At 44.2% G+C, this 25037-nt stretch overlaps 1 protein-coding gene across 1 annotated transcript; it reads right to left on the reverse strand.

The window, feature by feature from the left end:
* Window positions 1-14283: 14283 nt before the first annotated feature.
* On the reverse strand, window positions 14284-19892 carry EN2 (engrailed homeobox 2). The gene is made up of 2 exons (XM_021009653.2): window positions 19121-19892; window positions 14284-14600 (listed from the first exon to the last, which is right to left on the reverse strand). The coding sequence occupies exons 1-2, from the start codon at window positions 19890-19892 to the stop codon at window positions 14284-14286; spliced, it is 1089 nt and encodes a 362-aa protein (XP_020865312.1).
* Window positions 19893-25037: the final 5145 nt, after the last annotated feature.

The raw sequence follows: 25037 nt of genomic DNA on the forward strand, positions 1-25037 counted from the left end.
GTCAACACATCAACTACTATTTCTTGACTATCCAGTATGTCTCTAGAACATTGTGTTGCCAATGGAGCATAAAGCAATTTTTTTCCAAAAATTTAGTCTTGTTATGGAAATAAGACTTAAATATCTGCAGCAATTGGATCACAGAACAAAACCACGTAGAGAACATTTTGTTGATGTTACGCGGTCCTATGCTCGACCAATCTAAAAAAAATACAAAAACAAAATACCCCAGAAAAGATCACCACAAAGTAGTTTGGAAGATTGCCTAAAAGGCAGAAGTTGAATATAGTAATTCCTTCAGTAATTATATAATTGAATATATAATTGGGCCCTATTCTGATGTCTTATGGTGAAGCCAAGGTGACCCTGAGTTGATGGAAGCAATACAAACAAAGCATACACTCTGGAAAATGTTACCAAGTTGGAATGGCTTCCATTATGGAAGTACAACCATTAGAGGGCCAGCCTGCCTAGGTTCAGGGGGGCCCCTCACCAGATTGGCTGAAATATTTTGATCACAGCAACTCATGAAAGTTAGCTACTAAGCTATAGCAGGATTTAGATCTGTATCCAGGGGAAGGAGAACCCACACTGATAAAATCTTGGATATTTGGAGAATAATATTATTGGGAAGCTCTAACAAACTAAATATTAGGGTAACTTGACAACCCAAACAGAAGTATCACACTATTGTTTGCCTTTCAAGAGAAATGATTGGTGGACGCTCTGTAATTAACATGACTATTATTCCAAGACACACAAAAGAACTATATAAATACAACTACAAACCACTGTTTACAGAAATAAAGACCTAAGTAATTGGAGAACTATTCATTGCTCCTAGGTAGAAGCCAACTTAATTTATTTTTTTCAATGCCGTACCAATCAAAGGATTGCTTTATAGAGCTAGAAAAGATAATAATGAAATTCATAGAAAGACCTAAAAGGTCAAGAATCTCAAGGGAAATAAAAGAAAAAAGAGTGGGAACAAAGGGGCCAGGAAGCACCACCTCTCAAACTACACTACAAAACAATAATTCTCAAAACATGATTATTAACATAATAAAAATTAACATTTATGTAACACGATGTATCAGGCACTGTGCTAAGCATTTCACAATTATCTCATTTCACCCTCACGATAACTCTGGGAGGTAGGTGCTATTATTATCCCCATTTTACTGATGAGGAGGCTGAGGCAGACAGACGTTAAGTGACTTGCCCAGAGTCACCCAGCTAGGAAGTATCTGAGGCTAGATTTGAACTGTATTCCTGACTCTAGATCCAGCACTCTGAACTATGGCGCCACCTACCTCCTTCTGATGTAAGGCAACTTTATTAATATAATGTTGAATAACATTTTACATTTTTATAGCAATCAGTCAAGCATTTATTAATCACCTACAATGTACCAAGCACTGAGCTAAGTTCTGGGGTCACAAGAACAAAAGCAGAATGGTCCCTCCCCTCGAGGGCCTTGAAATCTTTTGGAGGAAACAACATCTATGCATATAAGTAAATAAAACATCAGATATGTACAATATAAATGCAAAGTAATTGGGGGCACACTAGTAGCTGGGGGATTAGAGAAAGGCCCCATGTAGGAGATAAAGTATGACGGAATTCCAAAAGTTGTAGCCAGACAGGAAGTGCCTTCCAGGTATGGTGAATAGTCTATAACACAGAGGGGTATTTGCAGCCTCGAGGCTACATGTGGCCTTCCAGGTCCTTGGGTGCAGCCTTTTGACAGAGTCCAAATTTTAGAGATAAATCCTTTTATTAAGGGGAGTTTGAGTTCAAAAGGCCGCACTGGAGGACTCAGAGGCCACAGGTTCCCCACCCCTGGTCTATACAAAGACCTGAAGGTAGAAGATGGAAGGTTTTGTACGCAGACCAGCTAGGGCCAGGCTGGCTAGAAAGTAGAATACATGAACAAGAAGACTGTGTAATAAGCCTGGAAAAGGTAGAATGAAGCCAAATGGTGAGTGGCTTTAGATGCCAAGCAGAGGAGTGTAGATATTTTACTCTAGAGGCAATAGAGAGTTAAGAGAGGTTTTTGAGCCAGAGAATGAGAATGGTCAGACCTGTCAGGAAAATCACTTTGGTAGCTATGCAGAAGGATTGGAAAGGGGAAAGATTTTGCAGGAGGGAAACCAATTAGGAGTCCATTGCAACAACATGTTGCACATGAGAAGCAGCTGCTGGAAACTATGGTCATACTTAGCATGGTTAATACAACATAAGGAGTATTATTAAATTGCCTCACATTTTCACAGTAATTCAGAGAATGCTTTTACAAATGTTTTCCCATTTGATTCTTGCAACAGTGTGAGGTATTATTATCTCCATTTTACAGAAGAGGAAACAGGCTCAGAGAGGCTGAGCCGTTTCTCCATCATCCAGCCCACATTCAAATCCAGGACATCTGACTCCAGGTCGGGTGCTCTTTCCAGTAGTGGTATCTGGCAATTTAAACCTGGAGGACAAAACAGGAAAAGAGTCTACTTCTTACGACTCCTGCTCACAAAGCTGAAATTTTGAGAGCTAAAATGTATTATTTACTTACATCAATTATCATTGTTTCTGCTTGCTCAGGAACCTTTAGATACATTAATAAAGTTACACTTTGGAAGGGGGTGTGGGGAGCCATTCCTAACCCTTGAAAACTAGGGCCTTGTTAAACACCCTGACAAACTTTGAAACAATTCCTTGAAGCTCAAGGTACCAGAGAGCTCTGAAAGGAAGGGAAAAGGCTATTGGCTTTACCAGTGAGCCTTGCCAATCATCACAACGGTTTAGTATTAGTCTCTGAAGAAAGCTATGCGTTGGCTTTCCCTGCTGAAGCATATGAACCACATGTTTCTACAGGGACTGGGTTCAAGAAGAGCAAAGGATGATCTTTAGAATGAAGGGATGTAATGCATATTTTGGTTGGAGTCGGGTATTATGCCTGAGGCAGTGGGAATTCTAACACACACAAACAGAAATACAGAAATTGCCTTTTAGATAGCTGCCATCAGCAATATTTAACAGGCAGGCTCTCACCGTGTAGTTTAACCTTGTGTAACCTTACAGAGAAGCCACGATAAAGAGAAATGTATGAAATAGATAGGTACACAGGCATGTACTGATAATTCACATATTATAACAAGTATCGCATCTATTACATACAACATAAAGAATGTCTATTTATGTACACACACAAAAATAATTTCACCCATTATAACATAATCGCTGGACCTATGAGTTGGGAGTTATTTTGTGGAAGAGGTAATTTACATGGGGAGGTGAGACTTTAAGCAGCAAGAGTCTGAGCGCTTTGTGCACGTCAGAATGGGGCCAAATGCACTGTTGGCGTCCAACAAATAATTAATAGTAATGAAAACTGGCATTGTAAAAATTAAAGTGAGGGCGCTGATAAAAAGGAATTGGCTTGGCTGTCAAACCTTAGGCTTAAAGGGGAACAGATTGCTTTGGAGAATCTTTTAATTAATTTCAGTTTCCCTGCTTCTTTCCCCAAATTGAGAAGAGTTCCTTGCCGGGCCCTTCATTTACTAAGCAGAGGAGGCAAAGGCTAGGGGAGGGGGCAGGTTGTGGTAAGGCTAGGCCCTTACCATCCTGGGAACCTTTGAAATGCCTCCCCTCCTTTCAAAGAGAGTGGAAGGTGGGGGTGATGCGGGATTGTCCGGGGGTTCATTTTGTAAATTTACTTTTATGAAGTATGAATACGCCAGGAGGTCTGCCTCATTCCTAGCTAAAGTAAAGATGGATCTCTACAGTCTGACAAAGTTCAGCCACTGAGCTGCAGCATTAACTTGTATTCTAACAAGATTAAAATATATTTGTCCTGGGGATTAGCATACTTAAGTCCCCTTTTGCCTTTTTAGCAGTGGTAGGGCACTTTGATCTGTGTTGCATGGCAAGAGCAAGGCTTGGGCCCAGCCATCCGAGTGCCAACTGTGAAATCGGCCTGATGTCATCCCCATTCTTCATCTTTTACATCTTTCACCAGTTTAATTATATTTCCGCCACAAAGCTCTGGAGCTTCATTGCATATTCAAGTTTGACTAGGAAGCATTTAAAAAAAAAAGTATGGATGAAATAGTCCTGTGGGGGGAAGGGACAGAGAGCTGCAAATCTTATTGAGAAAAGGCAACAAGGTCTAACATTTGATTTGTCTCTAATAGATTTTCTCACCTGTGTGGAGAGGTCTGTTTAACTTTTCTGTGGATGTGCACTCTGCGGTGGAGGGCACAAAGTGCGCTGTAACTGGTATGCCCTAGGAGTGAGGTTGGGTTGGCTTATGACTCCAGTGGGCTTGCATGACACTCATTCTTTAACCCAGTGTTTTTGTTTCCTTAAGGCTGGGGGATCTTAGGGTTGGGTAGTCTTCCTGCCTCTGTCCTGCACAAAGACATTCTTCCCTCCACCCCCAACCCTACACCCCTTCACTGTTAATAAGGATTCATCCACTGGCAGAATTGTTAACTTTAAACCAAAATGCGGTGAGATCATAGAGGTACTAGGCTTTAACCAGGACCCCAAATGGAATACATCCGCCTTTTCTTGCCTGACTCCCTGAGAATATTTTAAAAATTAAACCCTAGTGTCTACGGCCTCTTTACAAAGAGACCCTTTGCATCACCCTTAAGAGCTGACCAATGGACAGGATGAGATATGGGGCTGATTCAGGCTGGCATTTCTTTGGCTCTTTCATGAAAAGAAATTCCATCAGAAATTTTTGACTAGAATGAAAAGAAAAAGAAAAAAAGAGAGAAAGGAAAGGAAGTCTTTTGTAAGGTCTTACATAAAGGCAGATCAGCCGGTCAATTCTTAGTCAGTCTGGAGTGGGTATCACCTCAGAGGTAGAGATATGTTTTGGGGGAGAGGAAATGAACCACCTGCAGTGATGCTGGGGGGCTTTGACCTTCACCCCAGTCTTCTGGATGCAGACTCCATTCATACTAAGTTAGAGTGTCTCTGAGACACAGGCCATTCTCCCTGAGGCTCATCGAGTCAGGGACCGTTGGGCGTTACTTCCACATACAAGCTGGACAGAATAGAAATGCAGATCAGGTTCTTTAGCATTTGAGAGCGGGTCAATGCTGGGAAATGCTCTTCTCAGACAGCCCCTTTTGTCTGTGATTTTCCAGTGTTTTCCACTTTCTAGATATGAGCATAGACAGGTAATGGGAGAATGGATGCAATAAGTTTATGCTCACATGTGATCATTTAGGGGAAAGAAGAAACAACCTGAGAGGCCTTTCACATGTTCTAAATTAATGAGAATTTTACTTTGAATCATCACTCCCATTTAAAATCTGCAGTTAACAATGCATTGCTTTTTAAATTGAATTGATATAATTATAAAATTATCTCCACATAATTAACTCAGGATTATGTTTGATTCTATTTAGCATGTAATCAAAGCCCATTATGTTTTAGCTATAGGAGCAGCATTAATTTTAAAGGGTTGCTTAGACTCATTGCTATTTAGACAAAATAGCTTATCATGCCATTAGTGCACCCATGCATTCCTTGAAGAAAAGATATCCAGTAGGCTAACATACATGTATATAAACAGCCTTATACATGCCAATGTAACTATGCATTCTTTGACTTTCTAGGTTTCACTACATAACTTCATTTGTTTGTTAGTAAAAGGCTGCCTGGGAGGACTCTAACACTGTGTTTGGGTTCAGTTTGCATAATGACTCAGCTATAATCTTTCAGTTAGTTTATTTTCACCTAGAGGAGGACATAGTTCTTTGGCTTCTGTCTGGTGGGCATATAGAAGAGAACTTTTTTTTTTTATCCTGGCTCAGGAGAAGTTTGCAGAGAAAAATCTCTGAATGAAGAGAGGGCAAGTGTGTTAATATTCATCACATAAATAAAGGGAAAAAAATAACATTGCAATAAAGGTCTTCCTGGTTGAAATGTACTGTTTGTTGTCTTTCATTCCTCGTTAAAAATTTTATAGTCATATAATTGTCTTCTCTAGTAGATACTACATTCTCTAATGCATTTCTAAAAGAAGTGCTTTGATGGACATTGTTAACAAGAGATCTGGGGAATAAGTGATGGGATACAGAATTCTCTGAGCATAGCATGGGTTGCAGGAGCATGGAAAAGAATTCTAAGGAATTATGCTGGACCTATAGTAAAGGTTCTTAACTTTTTTTGTGTGTTGTAGACCACTCTGGCAGTCTGGTATAGACTATGGATCCCTTCCCAGTATACTCTTTTTAAATGAATAAAGTATAATATATGAGTTTACAAAGGAAGCTAATTGTATTACAATATAGTTTCCAAACAACAACAACAACAACTTTTTAAGCTCGTGGACTCCAGGTTAAGAAACCCTGGTCTATAGGATCAAAAGGCACCTCGCTGAAAAAAGTAAAGTTAAGGCAATCATCAGAATGAACAATATTCAGGAAACTAAACAATCAGATTATCTCCCTAAAGTTTGCTTCTAAGTCTTCAACCTGTTTCCAAATGCTCTGATGTTTGGCAGCCTACAGATCAATTTTCCAAGCAATTTGATTGAATTTTTCCATTCTTTGATCAAATGTTTTGGCGTTAGGCAAAATAGCCTGAATGGTAAGTATTGGAAAGGAAATTATTGATTGGGGGAATTTTGACTATATTATTATCTTCATCATTAACAACAACAACAATATTGTAAACTGTTCAATGATTTGTCAGGCAGAGAGAACCTTTAATTTTGTTCTTATGAGCTCTGTCAGTTCCACCACTACCTCTGAACCAAATAATGCAAGATTTTCAAAGCCCAAGAGTACATGGACTTTGGGAAGGAAGTGGAAAGAGTGAGACTTTGAAAACTCCACAAAACCTCTGAATCACAGAGTTTTAGCTGAAGTGAAATGACAGCTAAAACAAGAAACCAAATTTAGACTGGATGTCCATTCACCAGAAAAGGAAGGGCAAAGATCTGAAGGAGACAGAGAAGCCATTATGAAGTTAAGAGGATACTGTCTAATCACACACACACACACACACACACACACACACACACACACACACACACACAACTTCTTCTGAGTATCTTGGCAACTGGATTCAGGGACTACCCATTCAAACTGAAAAAAAAAGGCATATATGAAGGAAAGGAAGTGGAGGGGGACAAAGGATAGGGAAAGAAAGAGGGCAAACTACCACAGTGTACCTTCATAGTCCCTTTTACAGAAGAAGGAGAAAGAATAGGGGAATTAGATATGAGACCACCCAAAGGAATAGATACATATGGACAAAGACATAGACCTACAAAGTGTAGGTTACACTCATGGTGTAGAAATTTACTTTGTTCAAAATAGAGGCTCTATCTACTATCCTTCCTTTTAAACCTTCTAATGTTAACTCCTATATCTGAAATGACACACTCAACATGTACAATGCAAGACTGTGGAAAGATCAATGAATTTGGAACTGAATGGTCTGTGTGCAAATCTTAGTAACTGTGTGACCTTGGACAAGTCATTTAAACTCTTTAATACTTATTTTCATTTGTTAAATAAGGTTAAAATTCAGGACCTCTACAATCCTATAAGACTCTTAAAAAATTAGACTGAAGTTCCTTCCATCATCCCGTTCCAGAAGAAGTTTTTAAAAAAAAAAGAGGAGGAGGAAGGAGGAGAAATTCTATTGACGCATTTTTCTGGCCTATTCCAACCCACCACTTTATTTTTAATCTCTCCTTGGTGAGAAATGTGTGGTGGGAGAGGGGTATCCCAGTAGAGATTATGTTGCCTGGGGGTGGCAATAGGAAACTGTGGGAACCACAGTCTTTAGAGTTCGGCATGTCTTTGTTTCTGGTCTGGTCTCTGGCAAATGGGGGGGGCGCGTGGGGAGGGGGGAGACCAGAAGGTAAAGGATAGGGGTTGTAGAGTTGGAGCCCAATCAAAGTTTTCCCTAGCTAAGAAAAACTAGACATCCTCTGTTCAGGGCCCAGAGACAGGGAAAGGGGCAAAGGTACTTTTTGATTGGGAGAGAACAGGTCACTGTTCTTCTCAACTGAAATAGCCTTTGTCTTGGAGACGGGTGGGGGCAGAAGGTGAGGAGAGAGAAAAACGGAGGCGAGGAGAGGCTCTTCTTACCTGTTGAGTCACATCATTCCAAATAGAGCTGCCCCTCCTTTGTGATCCCCAAATCTTTCTTCGAGGGTCTCCAGCCTAAATCGGGAGTCAGGATCCATTGGGCCCTGCTGCGGCCGTGATGAGCACCGTCATCCAAACGCATAATGATGAGAATATTAATAACAACAACAATAATAACACTATCATTATCGGCTGCACGTGCAAGAGCAGGGAGTGCTGGCGCACCACGCTTGATTAAATCAAGTAATTACGAGGCAGTTTAATGAAATATTATTACATTTGTAGGGGATTTTGAAAGTGGTCTTTTTTTTTAAAGGGCTGGCAGCGTTGATGTAATGAAGTATTTGAGATTATTAATAAAAAATGATCTACACGAAACCTAACCCATCCAGCACGGGCTGGCATGCACTCACACCACGTGTTTTCTTTCCCAGACCCTAAATTAAAATTAATTTCTTCCCTGGGCCATGAGTTCCTCCGGGCACCAACCAAAACCTTCAAAAACTCTGGCCTCCTTTTGCGGGGAAGGACTTCCCCAAACCTCTGGTCGCCCGCCCTCCTTTTTGCTATTTCGTGGCCTAAAAATGATTCTCCCTTCCAGCTAAGAGATGGGACAAAGGATGGGAGGGAAAAGTGTCACTGTGGATGGGGTGGGGGGAGGGAGGAAAGGAGGAAGAGGAGGAAAAAGGTGGGTGGTGTCCGTGCGTAAGGTTGTTTTCTTCTCTAGCCCAACGCAAATCTGCTTTTCAAAATTGAGCTGTGGTCCTTTGTCAACAATTGCTATTAACCTTCTTCCGTTGAGCAGCTCAGACTCACAGGCGCGAGTTGCTGGCGGAGCCCAGACCATCCCAGGGGCGCTTTTGGGAGCTGGTTGGGCGGGGGAGTGAGTGTTGAGGTCGGATATTAAATCAGCGGGAGACAGAATTACTTTTTAGCAGAACCCGAGCGAGCAAAATACTCCTTCTCAACCCCCCACCCGTCCGCCCCCCTCCATCTCTGCCTCCCCCCAACTCAGATATGCATTACACCCTCAATGGCGAGGACATTTGCATATATAGTGCCTGGATATTTGTTTTGTATGCTGTATGCCTGGGCACACCTGTGATATCCTGCGTTGGAGCTGCTATCGATTTGCACTTTTCAGTCAAGGAAAGAAAAAAAATACAGCATGCTTTCGTACTTAGACACAGGCTCAACTAAGCGTCTCTATTTCTTTTTCTTTGGGAAAATAAAGCGCATCTGTTTTGGACCACGTCGGTAAAGTAATAAGCTATCTTTATTCTGAGGCCCTGAATATCTCCAACTAGCTTTGTCAAACCCCTACTTACTGGTCTATCTCCTGTTGAGATGCAGCAGCAGCTAACACGTGGTTAGATGGGGCGGGGGCTGGAAGACCGTGCTGAAGGACGGTGGAGGTGGGGGTGGGAGCTCGAGAACCAGGATAGGGACCAGTCAACTGCGCCCATCCATCTCTACAGAGGAAGACGCTTCAGTGCAGGGACAGAGTGATGGTGCCCCATGCACATCGTCTTAAGTCCTCTCCCATACCTGCCGTCTGGCTCTATGTACTACTATGTGGAAGGGTGGTGGGTACACTGAGGGACGTCCTTGGGATCTAACGGTTCCCCTGTTCTTCTCAAGTCGAGCCTCCCGAGGTTTTTGCGGAATTAAACGACACGCGCAGCACGACGAATGTCTGCATGCACTCCCATCTGGCCAGTGACACGTACAGGCAGGCCTGGCGGCCCTAAGAGACAGAAGGGCGCTAGTTTTTAGGAGGGCTAGAGACCCAGTAAAGTGAGTCCTTTAAGGTTCCAGAGGCAGTGGCAATAAATTCCTTAAAAAAAGCTTTCATTTTGCTCACACACACTCATGCATTCGCAGCCTTTGGTACTAGTTTTGTATGAAAACAGAAAAAAAAATGAGAGAGAGAGAGAGAGAGAGAACCTATTAAGAGAACCCCTCTTTTACAGTATGCAATGGATTACCAGATTAAAGGACTGGAGGATTAGCAAAAATGAAAGCAAAGGAGTAGATTGAATTTAAAAACCTAAAAAGGAAGCAGTTTGGGGTTTTCAACAGAAAGGCCAGATCCAGGACCTTTCTATCACTTTAAGAGAGAACTGGCTTTCCATTCGAAAGGGTAGCTAGAACTGCCCTGTTTTCTGGTGTGGCTTTGCTTTCTTTCCATTGCTGGTTTAAATGGCAGGAATTATGGGGTTGTATTACATACAATTATTCTTATTGGCAGCAGTGGTGCTGGTTCTTAAAAAGTCCAAAAGTTCCAATCCATTGCCTTAAGTTTAAAAAAGATTTTTTAAGGTCCCCAAACCTTTAGACCCTGTACTCCCCCAGCTACCTAACTGGGCAGCTAGTCTGGAGACTGGACAGATTGCTGTAGACGACAGGTGTAATCCAGGCCTCCCTTATTATCCCCGGGCCTCCAGAGAACCTCACTGTATCCCCGTTTGACCCAGGCATGTTCCCAAAGGCCCTGAACACAAGACACGTTCAATACATTGGAAACCTAATCTCTTCGCTCTTTGTTTCCCACACTACCAAATATTCACTTTCTCCACATACACACACCTTTCCCTACTCTCTAGTTTTTCCTGCCTCTCCAGTCTCCCTTCCTATTTCCTCAGTTTATCTCTCCTTATGCCTCATTTAAATCAATAAAAATATTTCATCTAACTGGCATGGATATAGTGCTTTAAGATTTGCAAAATGCCGTCATGCATTTACTTGCTTAATCTATCTACCAAAAGTTTTAAAAATGTTTTCTTTTGCCTCCTTTGAGGTTAAATCTAACAACTACCAGCACCTTATGTAGAACTGGCTGCCCTGGGAAATCAATGCCTGAGCTTCCATCTGACAGCAGAACTAGCTAAATAGCTTCACAGTGCCAGATCTGAACCCAAATCACCAAAACTTTGTCTTTGACAGAATGAGTTGTCCTTTACTCATTTAAATGTATGTATATAGCTTTAAAGGAAAATATGCTTGAGACGGGGCAAAGTCTGGATAACAAGAAACTAGACATACAAAGAAGTATCTTCCTTTTCTAGGAATGGGGGTGGGGTGGTGTGACGACTTACACTACTCTCTTAGATTGAACAGACTACTCGGTACAAACAGCAACTGATGTTTTCTATCTCAAAGTTTAAACCTAGAGGAAACAGAATATTTCCCCTGATAATTTCAGAGGTCTTTTTGAAGGTATCCCCCCCTCAAAAAAAAATTAAAAAATCAACTCAACAACATAATGATTGTCTCTGTCCAGGCACCAGCCTGTCCAGATGCACAATAACTGGCTTGAGGTACCTTCACCCAAATGTCTTCAAAAAAAAAATGCAAGCAAGATTCCTTTTGAAGCTGAAAAGGGAGACCTGTTGAGCTCTGTGGGATTAAACATTTTTTTAAAATGCAGTATCCTATTTTAAGCATTTCCTCCCGGTAAAGGAATGGGGATTTAAAATACTTTGGCAGTTCTGTGTTCACATTTGAGGTGTCAAAAGTGTCTTCCTTATTCAAGAAATTGATTAAATGTCTGGCTGCAAAATTATCCACCCCCTACACTTCAATGGCACCAATAGAAATCTCTTTACACCTCCACATTGATCATCCGGGTTCCGCACTCGGTTCACAAGACTCAGAAATACACTTTAGAAGGACTAAAGTCCTTCCACATGCCGCATTGTGTATTTTATAATAAAGTGTTTTTATTTAATGTAATCTTCAAGAATTTAAACACACAAAAATGCAGTGAGAATATTCACAATCTTGATACCACAGTTGTAAATAGAAACATTCATTTTTCATAAGATTATAAATATTTGATACTGCAATTGTAAAATGCACATGTTTTATAAACTGAGGGGGGAAAAATCTTTGCTTCCTGCTAAAAAGGCATGTCATCTTGTCTCCTAAGCAGCAGATGATTATTCACAGAATTTAAAATTACAGCTTCTGTTTTATAGTTTTCTTTTTTTTCTTTTAAGGTTTATACTAATATGTACAACGTGTCTATTATAGCTGCGAAATAAAGAGGTTTAAGGCAAAGAGATCTAAGAGAACCCTCCATTATCAGGGATACAACCCTGAATCATTGAACAACACACACATACACACCCTCCCCTGTCTGGGTTCCACAGGTTGACATTTGGACACAATTCTTTCCCCTCATACCAAACAGAAGACAGTGTCAAAATATACATATAATGTGTGTATATATAATATATTAAAATTGATGGGATAGGGGATATATTTGTTTATTACATTATATCACATCTTTAAATCAGAAGAAAATGTATTTTTTAGCTAGAAGTGTTTCCTCCCCCCCCAAAAAAAACCCAAAAGTGACAAGGAATGATTATTTACACTGACTTTACTTTCCTATAGATCTGTGGAGTACTACAGTTAAGTTCCCCTGAAAATCACAACAGTTGCACTTTCCAAACTTTGGGCTGACGTAACTATATTTGTATTCATAGTGGGGAAAATAACACTCCATAGCAAACGGAAGGTACTAGGATTTGTTTTGATTAAATTAAAATACTAACTACCTGTTTTGGAGCCTGCAGAGTGCAGCGGGCAATGTTTGTGTTTTGGGGCCCTATCAAGTTGACAGCCTGTAAAGTCTGGCACAGGAATTTCTGGATCCCAAAGGCGTCAGGGTTGCTTTTAGCCCAGGGCTTGGAGCGGGAAGAGGCAGGGAAAGACCAGTGTGTGTAAGTGTGAAAGTGGGGAGTGAGCCAGAAGAAAAGTTTCACCCCAGAAGCTCCCTAGATCACCAATCTTGGCTACCCCACATATCTACATACACAAAGCCTAAAATCACTAGATATGAACCTATCATTACTCCCAGAAAATAGACCCCGAGCTCAGCAGATGGTGGGCAGAGCAGGGGGAAAAATTTTTATTTTCCAAACTGTATGGGAGCTAAGATGGGGAACTAGCAGCTTGTGTGAGTGTGTGATGTGTTATATCTGTGTATGTAAGAGAAAGACAGACAGGCACAGAGACGGAGAGAAGGAGAAAGAGAGAGATTGAGAGAGACGAGGGATGAGAGATTGAGAGATGAGAAAACACACATGGAAGGACCAGGGCCTCAGAAAAAGGGGTGTGCGGAGAGGAGAGAACAAGAGAGAGTAGAGGAGCAGAGAGAGAGGGCAAGGAAGAGTATCCACGTTGAACAGAGTGAAAGAAGGAGAAGGAGGATGTAAAATGTTTTTTCTTCCTCTCCCCCATTCGCCTAACTTCCCACTGCATGGCCCCGGAAGTCGTGATGCTGACTTCACACAAGACAAGATATCAGGACCTCGTCCAAACAGTCCTGAGAAAGGAAAATAGGGAAGGAAAGTCCCCCAAGCGGCTTCTCGGTGCACTCCCACCTTCTCCCTTCTCTGCCTAGCACCACTGGACCCTAGAGCCCACAAACTCGGGGACAGGGGTGGGGGAGGGGGGAGGGGACCCGAGGGCAGGGGGCTGAGCCGGGACAACCCAACCCGAAAGAAGGAGCAGTTAAGAACAAAGTTAGAGAAGCTCCCCATGCCCCAGGCGCTAGGGGGTGGGGCGGGGGACGAAGACTAGGTCCTAGAGAGTATCCTTTCCTGCTTTTGTCCCCCACCCCAAAAGCCAACACAAAGAAAGTGTAGAACTCATAGAACAAATAGGAGCTATTTATTCGGTTCACAGTTGTGTGAAATGCAGCAATAAAAATCTTTGGACTTCAGCAAGTTGTTTTAATCTTTTTTTTTTCTTCTCTTGAATTAAAAAAAAATAGTGTATAATGTCCCTTAAGGGCGCTTAGGGAATTTAAAAAAAGATGTAACTCTAAGCACCCCAAAAAAGTCATAAAGATAATATCTAAAATCCCATAAACACAAAAAAACTCAAAAAAATACTTTATAATCAGATATTTCAGATTTTACAACACCTGTAAATTATATACATAGAATATTGCAGAATCATACCGAATACACAATATCTTCACTATTAATGCTGGTATAATCTTTTTACACTGGCCCTTTTTTTTTTTTATTAAATTATTGCATTGTTTAACTTGGACTGAAAATTGGATTCCCCGGGTCCCTCTCCCTCCCCGCTCTGTATCCTCCCCACCCCCCACGCCACCCCCTTCCCCACCGCCCCCCTCTTCCTTCCTCTACTCGCTGTCCGACTTGCCATCTTTCGCCGTGGTCGAATGGTTGTACAGTCCCTGCGCCATGAGATGAACAGCCAGCGTATTCTTGTTGCCCGTGGCCTTCTTTATCTTGGCCCGCTTGTTCTGAAACCAGATCTTGATCTGGGACTCGTTGAGGCTGAGCTCTTGGGCCAGACTTTGCCTCCGCTGCTCGGTCAAGTACCTGTTTGTCTGAAATTCCGCTTTCAGTCTTTGCAGCTGTTCGGCAGTGAAGGCGGTCCGGGGCCGCTTGTCCTCTTTGTTCGGATTCTTCTTCTTTGGTTTTCGAGACCTGGGACCTGAAGAAGGAGTCCAGGGTGGCGGGGATGGGGCAGTGACGGGATGTAGGAGTAGGGAAAATAGAGAAAGAGAGAGAGAGAGAGAGAGAAGCCAATGACCAACTATCCCCTATTGCTGAATAATTGAGGGGGTGTTGCAAGTTAGAAAAGAGAAACAAAAGCGAGCCCCCGAACACCAACCAACAGTCGAACTAGCCCTTTGCAAATAAATTTGGAGAGATGAAATCTAGGGGTATGGCTTAATTTTGTATGGGGACTGGGTGAGTGAAGAGACTGTGAGGGAAGAGGTGATTGCGTGCAAAGGGGAGTAATGAGTGGCTGGGGGTAGTGAGAAGAGAGAGGAGTAGGGATTAGGGTCACAGGAGGAGGAGGGGTCCCGAATGGAAGGATCTTCAGCTAAAAGTTACATTAGAGGAGAGTTGTGGAAGAAATCAAAGTCGTACTCTTTCCTGACCTTGTTGGATGATAACAAGAGGAAAGGAGGAAGGAGAGAAAGAGGGGAGGTGGGGAGAGAGAAAGAGACAGACAGAGAGACAGAGACAGAGACCGGTGGGAGCGTGGGGTGGAAGTGGGGTAGCTAAGAGAGGAAGGAGATCTTAAGCGTAATGGGAGAATGACTGCCCTGAGGATCTCACAGTCTCTTTGCAAAGAGCAAAAAGGGGTGGTGGGTCCCCAGTGAAGGGAGATATGAAAAAGAAGAGGACCCAGGGCATTTCCTACTTCTAACTAAATCCTCTTGCTTCCCCTAGGGAGGCACAATCCGCTCAAGTTCACTGTTTCATTTAATGACCCTGGTAGCCGTGGACTCCGAAGCTTTCCAGGGCCTAGACAGCTAATGGTTCCATAGCAATTCCCTCCCAAGAGTCTTTCTGGGTCCTGGGGCACCTGAGATGGGTAGGGGTATAACACAGACCAATTCCCAGCTCCCAGAACAGCCAAGTGTTTCCTCAGCCCTGTTCCTTTTTCTCGTCGACTCCCCTCCCTCTTGCTGAAAAACAAGCTTACCTACAGGTGCTACCTTCTTGACTTCTCTCCTCTCAGACCAGGATAAACACCTCATGGCTGGGACATTTGACAGTCCTGAAGGTGATCTACAAGTGCTCACCACAGCCCAGTCTGCCCCCACCTTCTCCCATTACTCTGGTGTCTTCAAACTTCACAAGGTTCTGATTTAGTGATAATGGGATTCTCCTAGGGAGGGGGGTGTCATTTGTTCCTTTAAAAATCTTGATGTAGGGCAACTTAACTAAAACTTAAGGTGGCTATAAAGTTACACACACACACACACACACACACACACAGAAAAGGACATCAAGGGGAAGGGAAAGAAGAAAAAAGAGTGGGAAGGAAGGGAAAGGAAAGGAAAAGTAGGGAAGAGGAAAAGGGATTTCTTTTTTTGGTTGGTGACAAGTAGTCAAAATGCTGGGCCAGTTCTTGGATGAAAGAAAATAGATAAGGGTAGAAAAGGGACAGAAAAGGAGCTTTTGGACATAAAGTGTCCTTATGCCAGATTTTATAAATCTCAACATTTGTTTATAAACTTTAGTGCATGACTATTCCCCCAGAGCTTGGTCAAGCAAGTTTTATGAAGCTAGACAGGAAAAAGGCTGGGGGAAAAATTTGATTTCATTTTCAATATCCAAGGAAGGACCAGCATTCTCTCAACACTTATTCCTCTCCCCATCTTTTTCCTTCCCAACCTCTACCCCTCCACTGCCACAGGGACCCCATTACAGGGCTTTCAGTGAACTGTCTAGGACAGTATATCTAATAATAAAAAACTAATTTTCACAAAGAATAAGGACAAATTTTGACCTTGGGTGGAGCTCTCTTTTCAGGGAGGGGAAAACTCTGCACCCCAAGGAAATGGGAGGACAGGATGAAGATAAGAGAAGGGAAGGATAAATATTGGCATGGGAGAAGGAGGTCAAGTAGACAGACAGCAGAGATCTCAGAATGCTTTAATTTTGGTAACTCGTAAAAATTAAACTGTGTTTCTCTCTGAATCAAGTTAAAGATGGGAGGGGAAGGAGAGGAGGAAGGGAAGGAGGAAGAGAGGAAGAAAGGATGGTGAAAGCAGTTCTACTCTGACACTCTTGAATTTTCAAAATCGAATACACAAGAAAGGTGGAGTGAGAATTGCTTTCCAGCTTGGCCTTGTTTGCTAATCATCTTCCCTTTCACTTTCCCAGGCTAAAGTGGTAGTATCTGGATAGAGATGTGGAAAATAAAAGTAGCCATTTTCTGCCCCCCCCAATTTGATCTCAAAAAGTCCATGTGAATGCAGTTTCTATGGTTTGGGGTGGGAGGGCAGTTATCTTTTTGCCTTTCTCTCTCCCCTCCTCATCTCTTACACAAATCTATCCTCAAAAGTTCCTTATATAGGTACAGACATATCCACCCCCATAGCTACATGCATATTTTAAAAGAACAACAACAAAAGAAGAAGCTCCCCCCACCCCCAACCCTCACATCAAATCCAGTCCCATTCTGAAATCTCCAAGTTCTCTCTCCACTCATGAAAAGTAATGAAGGAGCTAAGAAAGAGACATCGGTCCCTCCTTAAAACGAAGGGTGGAGGGGTAACTGGGGGAGGGAGCGTAGATAAAGATAAGAAGCAAACTCTTCCCTTATCCATGTCATATGCATTTATTAAATATAAGCATTGTTGTTTAGGTTTTAAAATGGAGGGTGGTTGTTAATACTGAATTATCCTGGTGACAATTTCTTGAGGCTCCTTGCTGAGTTGGAAAGGAAAAATCCTGATTTTTATTTTTTTGGTCTGGGCACAAAGCACAGGCGAGGAGGTTTCTCACCCTGGCCTGTGCCATTGTGAGGATATATGTTAATTAAATATTAACAAAGGAAGGGAGTCGAGAACAATGGAGTAAATTTCAATTCTGGCTGGTAATATTATTTTACCCTAATTATTCATTTTTAGGATGAGGGAAGGGGTGTCGAAGAATTCTTTTCAAATGTTGCAAACTCGTTCTTAGGTAAACTAAAACACACTTTCCCCAAAAAGTCAATATAATTGGTAGGGTACTGAAGAGGGGGGTATCTAATACAACAGGGGACACATTATTATAAATATTATTTTATTATGAATACTATTTACAAATGGAGATTATTTCCTGTAGCTTTTCCCAGACCTGAAACTACATTTCAGATGCTTAATGATTTCAAAGTTCCTATGGATTTTTTGAAGAAGGAAAAAAAATGTATGGAATACAGACCCTTCTAACTTCCCCCAAGCTTCTCACTTACACATATTTGTCTCCCACCATCCTATTTCTCAGTAGTGTAAAACAGCAAAGAAATCTTTTTGGACGGAAGGTTCTTTTCTAAAGGATTTTAGAAACTGTGAAAGAGTCCCAGACAGCCAGCCGCCTGCCCCCACCTAATTCTCCCCTTTTCCAGTCTGAATGGAAGTTGTCCTTCCCCTTAACCGAAATCTGAGCCATCTTTATCCCGGGGAGTGAAAATAAAAGATGATAAAAAGCAGAGAAAAGGACATCACTTCTGTTTCTAACCCTTGCACCCTTTCCTTACACATCCCCCACAGGTTCATACTCGGTGCCCGCTCTGTCTAGGCCTAAAGAAAAGAGTGCCTATATACGTAGAGTTTCAACAGTTTTGGTGTCTTAACCCCAACCAAATCACCCAATTATTGGATTGGGAAGAAGGGTGGAGGGAGGGGAATCCAGATTCTGGAGCTAGTCTGAGCTCACTTGGAAGAAGACGGAACAGGAGAGTAAGGGGATGGTTGCAAAGAAAAAACTCTTTTATCTGGGCCTCTTCCTTATTTTCCCGTTTTCTCTCTTTCTCTGTTTATAAATGACCAGAAACATAACCCTCAAACAGATCTTGCCTGCTGACTCAGGCTTCAAAGCAATTTTATACTTCAAGGATGAGATCTAGTGGAAGTGATTAGAAAAGGAAGGCCCCTTTCAGGACCTCTCCCCCTTCCTTTCCACCCTCCCCCACCCCCACCCCACCCCCAGTCTGTATTTACAGTCTCATCCTTTCCTCTCTGCTCCTCGCCACTCCCCAGAAAAGCCCGCCGGGGGGGGATAAAACCTCCATCCACTCAAAATCCATTTGTGGGTTAAGTTTTCCTCGCCCTCTCTTGCCGCTCTGGACTTCGCCTCTAGTTTTCAATTTAGGTCGAGTGTGTGTGCTTTCACTACCACTCCCCCTTCCCCACTGGGCAGTAATTTAGACCCTTTCCAGTTTCCACTCCCAAACTACCAATCTTTTTTTTTTTCCGAAAGAACAGCTACAAGAGACAGTGGTGGCCCAGCCATTTGGCTGGGATTAAAGAGAAAGGAAGGAGTCAAGGGAGCCTGGTGCAGGGATGAGGGAAGGAAGGAGGGAGCCAGATGAAGGGTGAAGGGATGGAGGGAGTAGAGAGTGGCTGAGGAGGGGTGACGGATTCCAAAGGTTTCAAATTTGCCAGATTGACACCTTGGGGCTCAATGGTAGCAGAAGTAGTATCGGAAAAGAAACGTCGTCTTTACCTGAAGAAGGCCTGTCCGAGTAACGGGTGCAGTAAACCCAGGCGGGCCAGAGCATGGGTTGATTGCCGGGGTTGGAGCTGGCTTGGGAGCTGTCCGAGTCCGAGCTCACTGACAGATCGCCGCCGCTCAAGCCCCTAGACTTCAGGGCTCCTTCCAATGGTCCCCCTGGCTCTCCTCCCTTCTTGACCCCGCCTCCGTGCAAGGAGAGCGCTTTGGAGCCGCCTTCGCCGTCCCCGGGAGAGCCTCCCCCGCCTCCGGGCAGCTGCCCGCCCGCTCCCGGCGCCGAGGTGGAGCTCCGATGCTCCCGGTTGGAGAGAAGCCGATCCGGGCTGCCTCCGCTGCCCCCGCCACCTCCTCCTCCTCCTCCACCGCCGCCACCTCCTCCTCCTCCTCCCTCTCCTCCTCCTGCACTTCCTCCTCCTCCTCCTTCTTCTCCTCCTCCTCCTCCTCTTCCTCCCCCTCCGCTGCTGCAGCAGGTCCCGGCTTCCTTTCTTCTGCCGAACTCCGGCCGCAAGATGTTGTCGATGAAAAAGTTAGTAATCCGGTGCGGATGCTGGTGGTTCCCGGGCGCCTGCAACACCACGGGCAATATCAGAGCCCTCCTCCGGCCAGTGTCTCCATCGCTGGGGCTGCCGCCGCCGCCGCCGCCGCCCGATTCCTGCTGCTGCTGCGGCTGCTGTTGCTGCCTCTGGTCCTCACTCGCTGCCGCCGCCGCAGTAGCTGCTGCTGCTGCTGCCGCTGCTTCGCTGTGGCTCTGCTCATTCTCCTCCATGCTGTACACAACAAATCCCAAAATGTTTCTCTCCGGGTTAAAAAAAAAAAGCTACACTCCCACCCCCTCCAAAAAATCCCACCCCCTCCCCTTCGCACATACAGCCCCACACCCGTCCGCCTTCCTCCTCTCTTCAGTATCTTCAGTGTATGTTTCTGAAGCCGCCTCTGGCTGCTGTGGCCACTGCGGCGGGTCCTGTTGTTAAAGGAGTGTCTGGCTCCACTCGGAGCGATAGCCACGTTCACATCCACATCCAGAGAGTTGGTTTGGTGAGGGGGGGGGAATACCCACCCGCGGAGACACCGAGAGATTTGGAAGATAGGGTATTATTTTTTTTTAAAACAACAACCTAACAGGCACCCACGGCACCGTAACAATAGTCGGAGTCGTGTTAACAGAGACGCCGATAATTCTTCTCCCCCTTCACCCCCTCCGCTTTTAAAAAACCTTCCTTTCCTCTCTGTCTCTGTGTATCTTTCCTTTTTTCTTCCTCCTCGTCCTCCTTTCTGCTGCCGCGCTATCACTGCCGGTCAAGGTTTTAATTCTGGACACCAAAGCATCTTTTTCTCCCAAAGGCATTCATCACTCCACTTTCCTGCCCACCTCCCAGCTCCCACCCACCCCACCCATCCCTATCCCCTCCCCCTTACCCCAGCTCCCGGTAAGAGCGCAGTCTCCTAAAAGGTGAGGATCGGTCAGAGGGAAAGCCACCGCAGCTGCACGCACGCACATGGAGGAGCGCGAGTCAAAATAACCACAACAAGATGCAATATTCCACCTACACGCAGCACCCCCTGCTCGCGGACAGAGACGAGCGCAAGAAGCATGAGTAGAGCCTGCTGCCGCCTCGCTTTCCCCCCTTTGAGTTCAATATTCCAAGTTGCACGGGCGAGGGGAAGGGGGAAAGGGAGGGGGGGGCGAGTGGGTGGGTGTGGGGGGGATGTCTCCTCTGTTTCTCCCTCTCCCTGTTTCTCCCAGTCTCGGTCTTTCTCTGGGTGTCCTTTTATCTAGTGTGGGTGTAAATTTGGAAGCCACTTAACTGAACCTGAAATACTTTCACTCTGGATTTTTGTTCTTATTTTTAATAGAACCCCTCAAGTGACGTTGCAAGCCCGGTATCCTAGACACGTGCCTGCGGCCAATGGCAAAGCCGCCGCGTCCACACGTGACGCCGCGGCTGGCTGGTAAGTGACAGGAGAGAACGCGGCAGCAACCTCCCCCTTTCCCTCAGTGTCCCCCTCCCACCACCCCCTCTCATTCTCAATCTCCTCCTCCTCTCCCCGCCTTGCCTCCATCTCCCTTAAAGCTACAGCACCTTCTCCACTCAAGAGTGCATTAAAATGGGGATGGCCGGAAAGCGGTCCCCTAAAGCAAGGATGGACCCCAAGACCACTGGTCTCTCAAGCCAGTTGGCTGATTATCCCTTAAGCTTTATCCCGCTTATTGATAATTTTAAAAAATCAAAGCAAAGCTCCATTAGGCATTTATGTACACATACGATATAAGAATCTATTTTTAAATTTCCATATTGTTTACCGTGTGCGGGGGGAATCCCACAATTCCTTGCACAAAATGCATAAATAATATTAAATGAGCCGCGGCGATACAAAGGGACTTTTGTGTGGCGGTTTTATTTGTTGGAACGGAGTGAAATTGTCACTTACTTTTTTTTTTCTGCCCTAACCTCGGCTTCTTCCAGTTCTAAAATGCAGGGTAGACTCGAATCTTTCCCCAACCTACCCCCTCATATACTTATTATAAGTATGAGCGTACGAATAGACGGTAGAATTCCACCTGGAGTTCTCTTATCTTCAAGAAACATGTATATAGATCAGGAGGAGACCGATGGAGGGCTGTGGGGCATGATTCGAGAAATAAAGTAGTTGTGGATGGAAGGTAAGATCGTTCTTTTGGAAAGAGGAAGCGCGCTTTTGATCACTCGTCTCCGCCTCCAGAACACTCTGAAGAGAGAATTCACAGGAAGACAGCTGTCTCTAAAAGTTCAAGGTGGGGGGGGGGGTTTCTTTTCCTCTTCACCAAAAATCTGCGGAAGATCCACTGACCTCTTAGCTATCCTCCCCAGTTGACTAGCTGTCTGGCCATTCATTTGCTTGTCTTTGTCGTAAAGTCCCAGAAACTATTTTGCTGAAGAGCCAGGCCAATTTGGAAAAAGAATTAGAAATGAAATGATACTGTAACAGAGCGGGAGGAAACTCCCATGTAGTTTTATATTGTTTTCCGTCTCCCCCCTGTTTTCCCCCCCTTTTTTATCCAAACTTTCTTCTCAATTGGTCTATCCCTATTAAGAATGTCCGCTTTCTCCATCCATATACTCTACTGTGCTCTTCTCTTCTCCCTCCACCTTTAAGCCTCCCCTCTTTCGCTTCCTCTTCTATTCCTTCTTTTTTCTTCCTTCTCTCTCCTCCTAGGCCATTCTCTTCTGTCCAAATAATTCGCCCAGACAACATGCCAAAAAAGCACACCAGATGTAGTTAGTCCAACTAATACTAATCTTGAAATATTTGGTTAATCTTGAATTTGAGGAAGTTACAAAGATTCAAAAAGGGCTATGAGGTTTGCTGGCTTTTAACACAGAGATACAAACACACTTACCATGTTCTGAGCGAAGACCAGGAAGGCTGTGCCAAATCAGTGAGCCAAACAAATGAAGGAATTCCTCTGGCACAGCAATGGAGAAGGGCCGGAGGAGGCAAGCAAAGAAGCTTTGGAGAAACTAGGAGCTGTGAGAGCTGCAAGGAACGGAGGCCAAAGTGCAAGGATCCCTCTGGGCCTGAGCTAGGACTAGAAGGGCCAGAGGGTCCAGAAACTGTTGGGGGAAGAGGTTAGGGGTGTGTGTTGGTGGGGGGGGGAGTGGCAGGGAGAAACAATGTAAGACTATCAGACAGGCAGGATTAATTTAGTGCCACTTCTGCTTTTCCACGTGTGTGTGCAAAGGTGTATATGTTGCCAAACTTTGCCCTCCTCCTTTCCTCTCTTCGACTCTCCTCCCCTCTCCCCGTTCCCGATCTGGTCCCTTCATCCCTTCCCCCCTACCCCCTGGGTTCCTGAAAGCCAAACAGGCTAGAGCTGCGGGAGCTTTCGGAGTGGACAAGATGCAACAGTTACAAAGGAAAATAAACAGGCAGTGGCAAAAGTGTTGAAACAAGGTGGTTGGGGGTGGGTGGTGGGGGTGGGCGAAGGAGATAGGAAGGAGGGGTGGAATGGGAGGGAGGAGGGACTGGAAGCCGCTCAGTCCGGGTTCATGGGGCCCACCAACTGCTGGGACTGAAACCGGCTGGTCGGCCCAGTCTGCGGAGCATCGCCGCTGCTGCAGGTGGGCTGAAGTGGCCTCCCTAGCGAGTATTCAGAGGTTCAGGACCCCAGAATGAAAAGTTGGGAGGGGGTAAGGAATGGGCCCAACTGCAACACCCCTTCACAAGTGTAAGCACTCAGATACCCACAAGCGCTTCCTCCTCTCCCTTTCAAGGGACCCAGACCAAATTCCATCCCTAGGCCACAAGGCTTGCCGTAGTTTTCTCCTCACACCCCCAGGTGACTCAGGAGATCAAACCTCAACCTAAGACTTATTTTTCCATCAACTTTGATAGTTTGCATGTGGAAGGGGAAAGAATTTGAGGGCGTGGCCTTTCTTTACAGCCCTTTCGGAAGAATTTCTTGCACTCCCCAGGTAAATAGCTGCTCATTTGAGCTAGGAAAGATGTAGGAATTAACTTATAATAGTATACATCTCGGGAAATCAGCTCAGGTATTGCCGAGCCAAAGGTGGTTTTGCTCCAGCAAGCTACACAAGGTTAATTTCTCCAACTGCCCCCATGAAAAACGATTAGTCTGTCTCCCAAGAAATGTTTTCCAATTACTTGGGAGCCCTTTCCCTGCGACTACCCCTACCCCGTAATTAAACGTGTTCAAGATGTTACAGTTCAACTATTTCCTTTACAGGAGGGCCTAAATTATTGGCTAAAGCTTAAACTACCTGGAAAACAGTTAACTCCTTTTAAGCTACACCGCCCCATGTTGATAGTAGCCTTTGAGGGGCGGGTTCTTTTCTTTTGCTGTGGAGGTAGCTTTATTTAGGGAAAGAACATGGTCCAAGCATGAGTTGTCAGGCTTGGAAGGAGGAAATGGGTGGAGAGAGGGAGGAGGAGGGGGAGAGAGAGAGAGAGAGAGAGAGAGAGAGAGAGAGAGAGAGAGAGAGAGAGAGAGAGAGAGAGAGAGAGAGAGAGAGAGAGAGAGAGAGAGAGAGAGAGAGAGAGAGATTCCTTAGGTCAAGCAAATGAATCCATAATAAGATTGGGTGTCTCTTCCAATAGCGAGTGCATCCTCTTAACTTACCTGGGCTGGGCAGTAGCTATAGAAAATCGGATTGTCTGAGGCTGTCGAAAATACTACATTTTTTAAAGTACAGAGCGAGCAACCTATTTTATAAATGTGTTTGTGACACAGAGAGGAGTCCCATTAATGGTGGGTACTTTGGAGACAATTTCCCCACCTATCAGATCTAGAGACTCTGTCTCCTTTTAACCGACTTCAGCTGTATTTCGAGGTTGCTTTGCTCCTGCTTAGAATGCACCAAAGTATCAGTGCTGCTGCTCGAGGGTTCCCAGCAGCTAGGAAATGCTTTTGGACTTTTCTAGAAGCAGATGAGATCGTTTATAGCGCCATCCATTAATCCTGCATGTCTCTACATGAAATCTGATTTTACCATAATTTTCCTGTGAATATAAAAGAAGGGGACATTCTCATATCAAGTATATTTCCTTACTCATGCCAGGGGAGCAGGAAACTACACTAAAATATTCAAGCACAGTGTTGTTGTTGTTGTTTTTCTTTGCTTTTCCGTTTCTATATTCGGAAGCCAGAAATTTGAGATGGGGAGAAAAAGGAAACTTTAAAATGAAATATTAATAATAAAATATTTATTGATATTCACAAAATTAAAACTGAATACACTGGCATGAAAGTAACATTCTGGATTTTACTAACATGCTAGTGGACATGTAAGAATGTCTGGCTGCTGTACTAGTTTCCTTTTTTCATAAAAGGAGGAAGAAGCAGGATGATTTGTCTGACCACTCAGCTAACCTCATCTCCCACAGCTTATCTGGGGTGATGGTGAAAGTTGGA

The sequence above is a fragment of the Phascolarctos cinereus genome, unplaced genomic scaffold (genome assembly GCF_003287225.1).
Source record: "Phascolarctos cinereus isolate Bilbo 61053 unplaced genomic scaffold, phaCin_HiC Scaffold_1;HRSCAF=81, whole genome shotgun sequence".
Lineage (NCBI taxonomy): Eukaryota > Metazoa > Chordata > Mammalia > Diprotodontia > Phascolarctidae > Phascolarctos > Phascolarctos cinereus.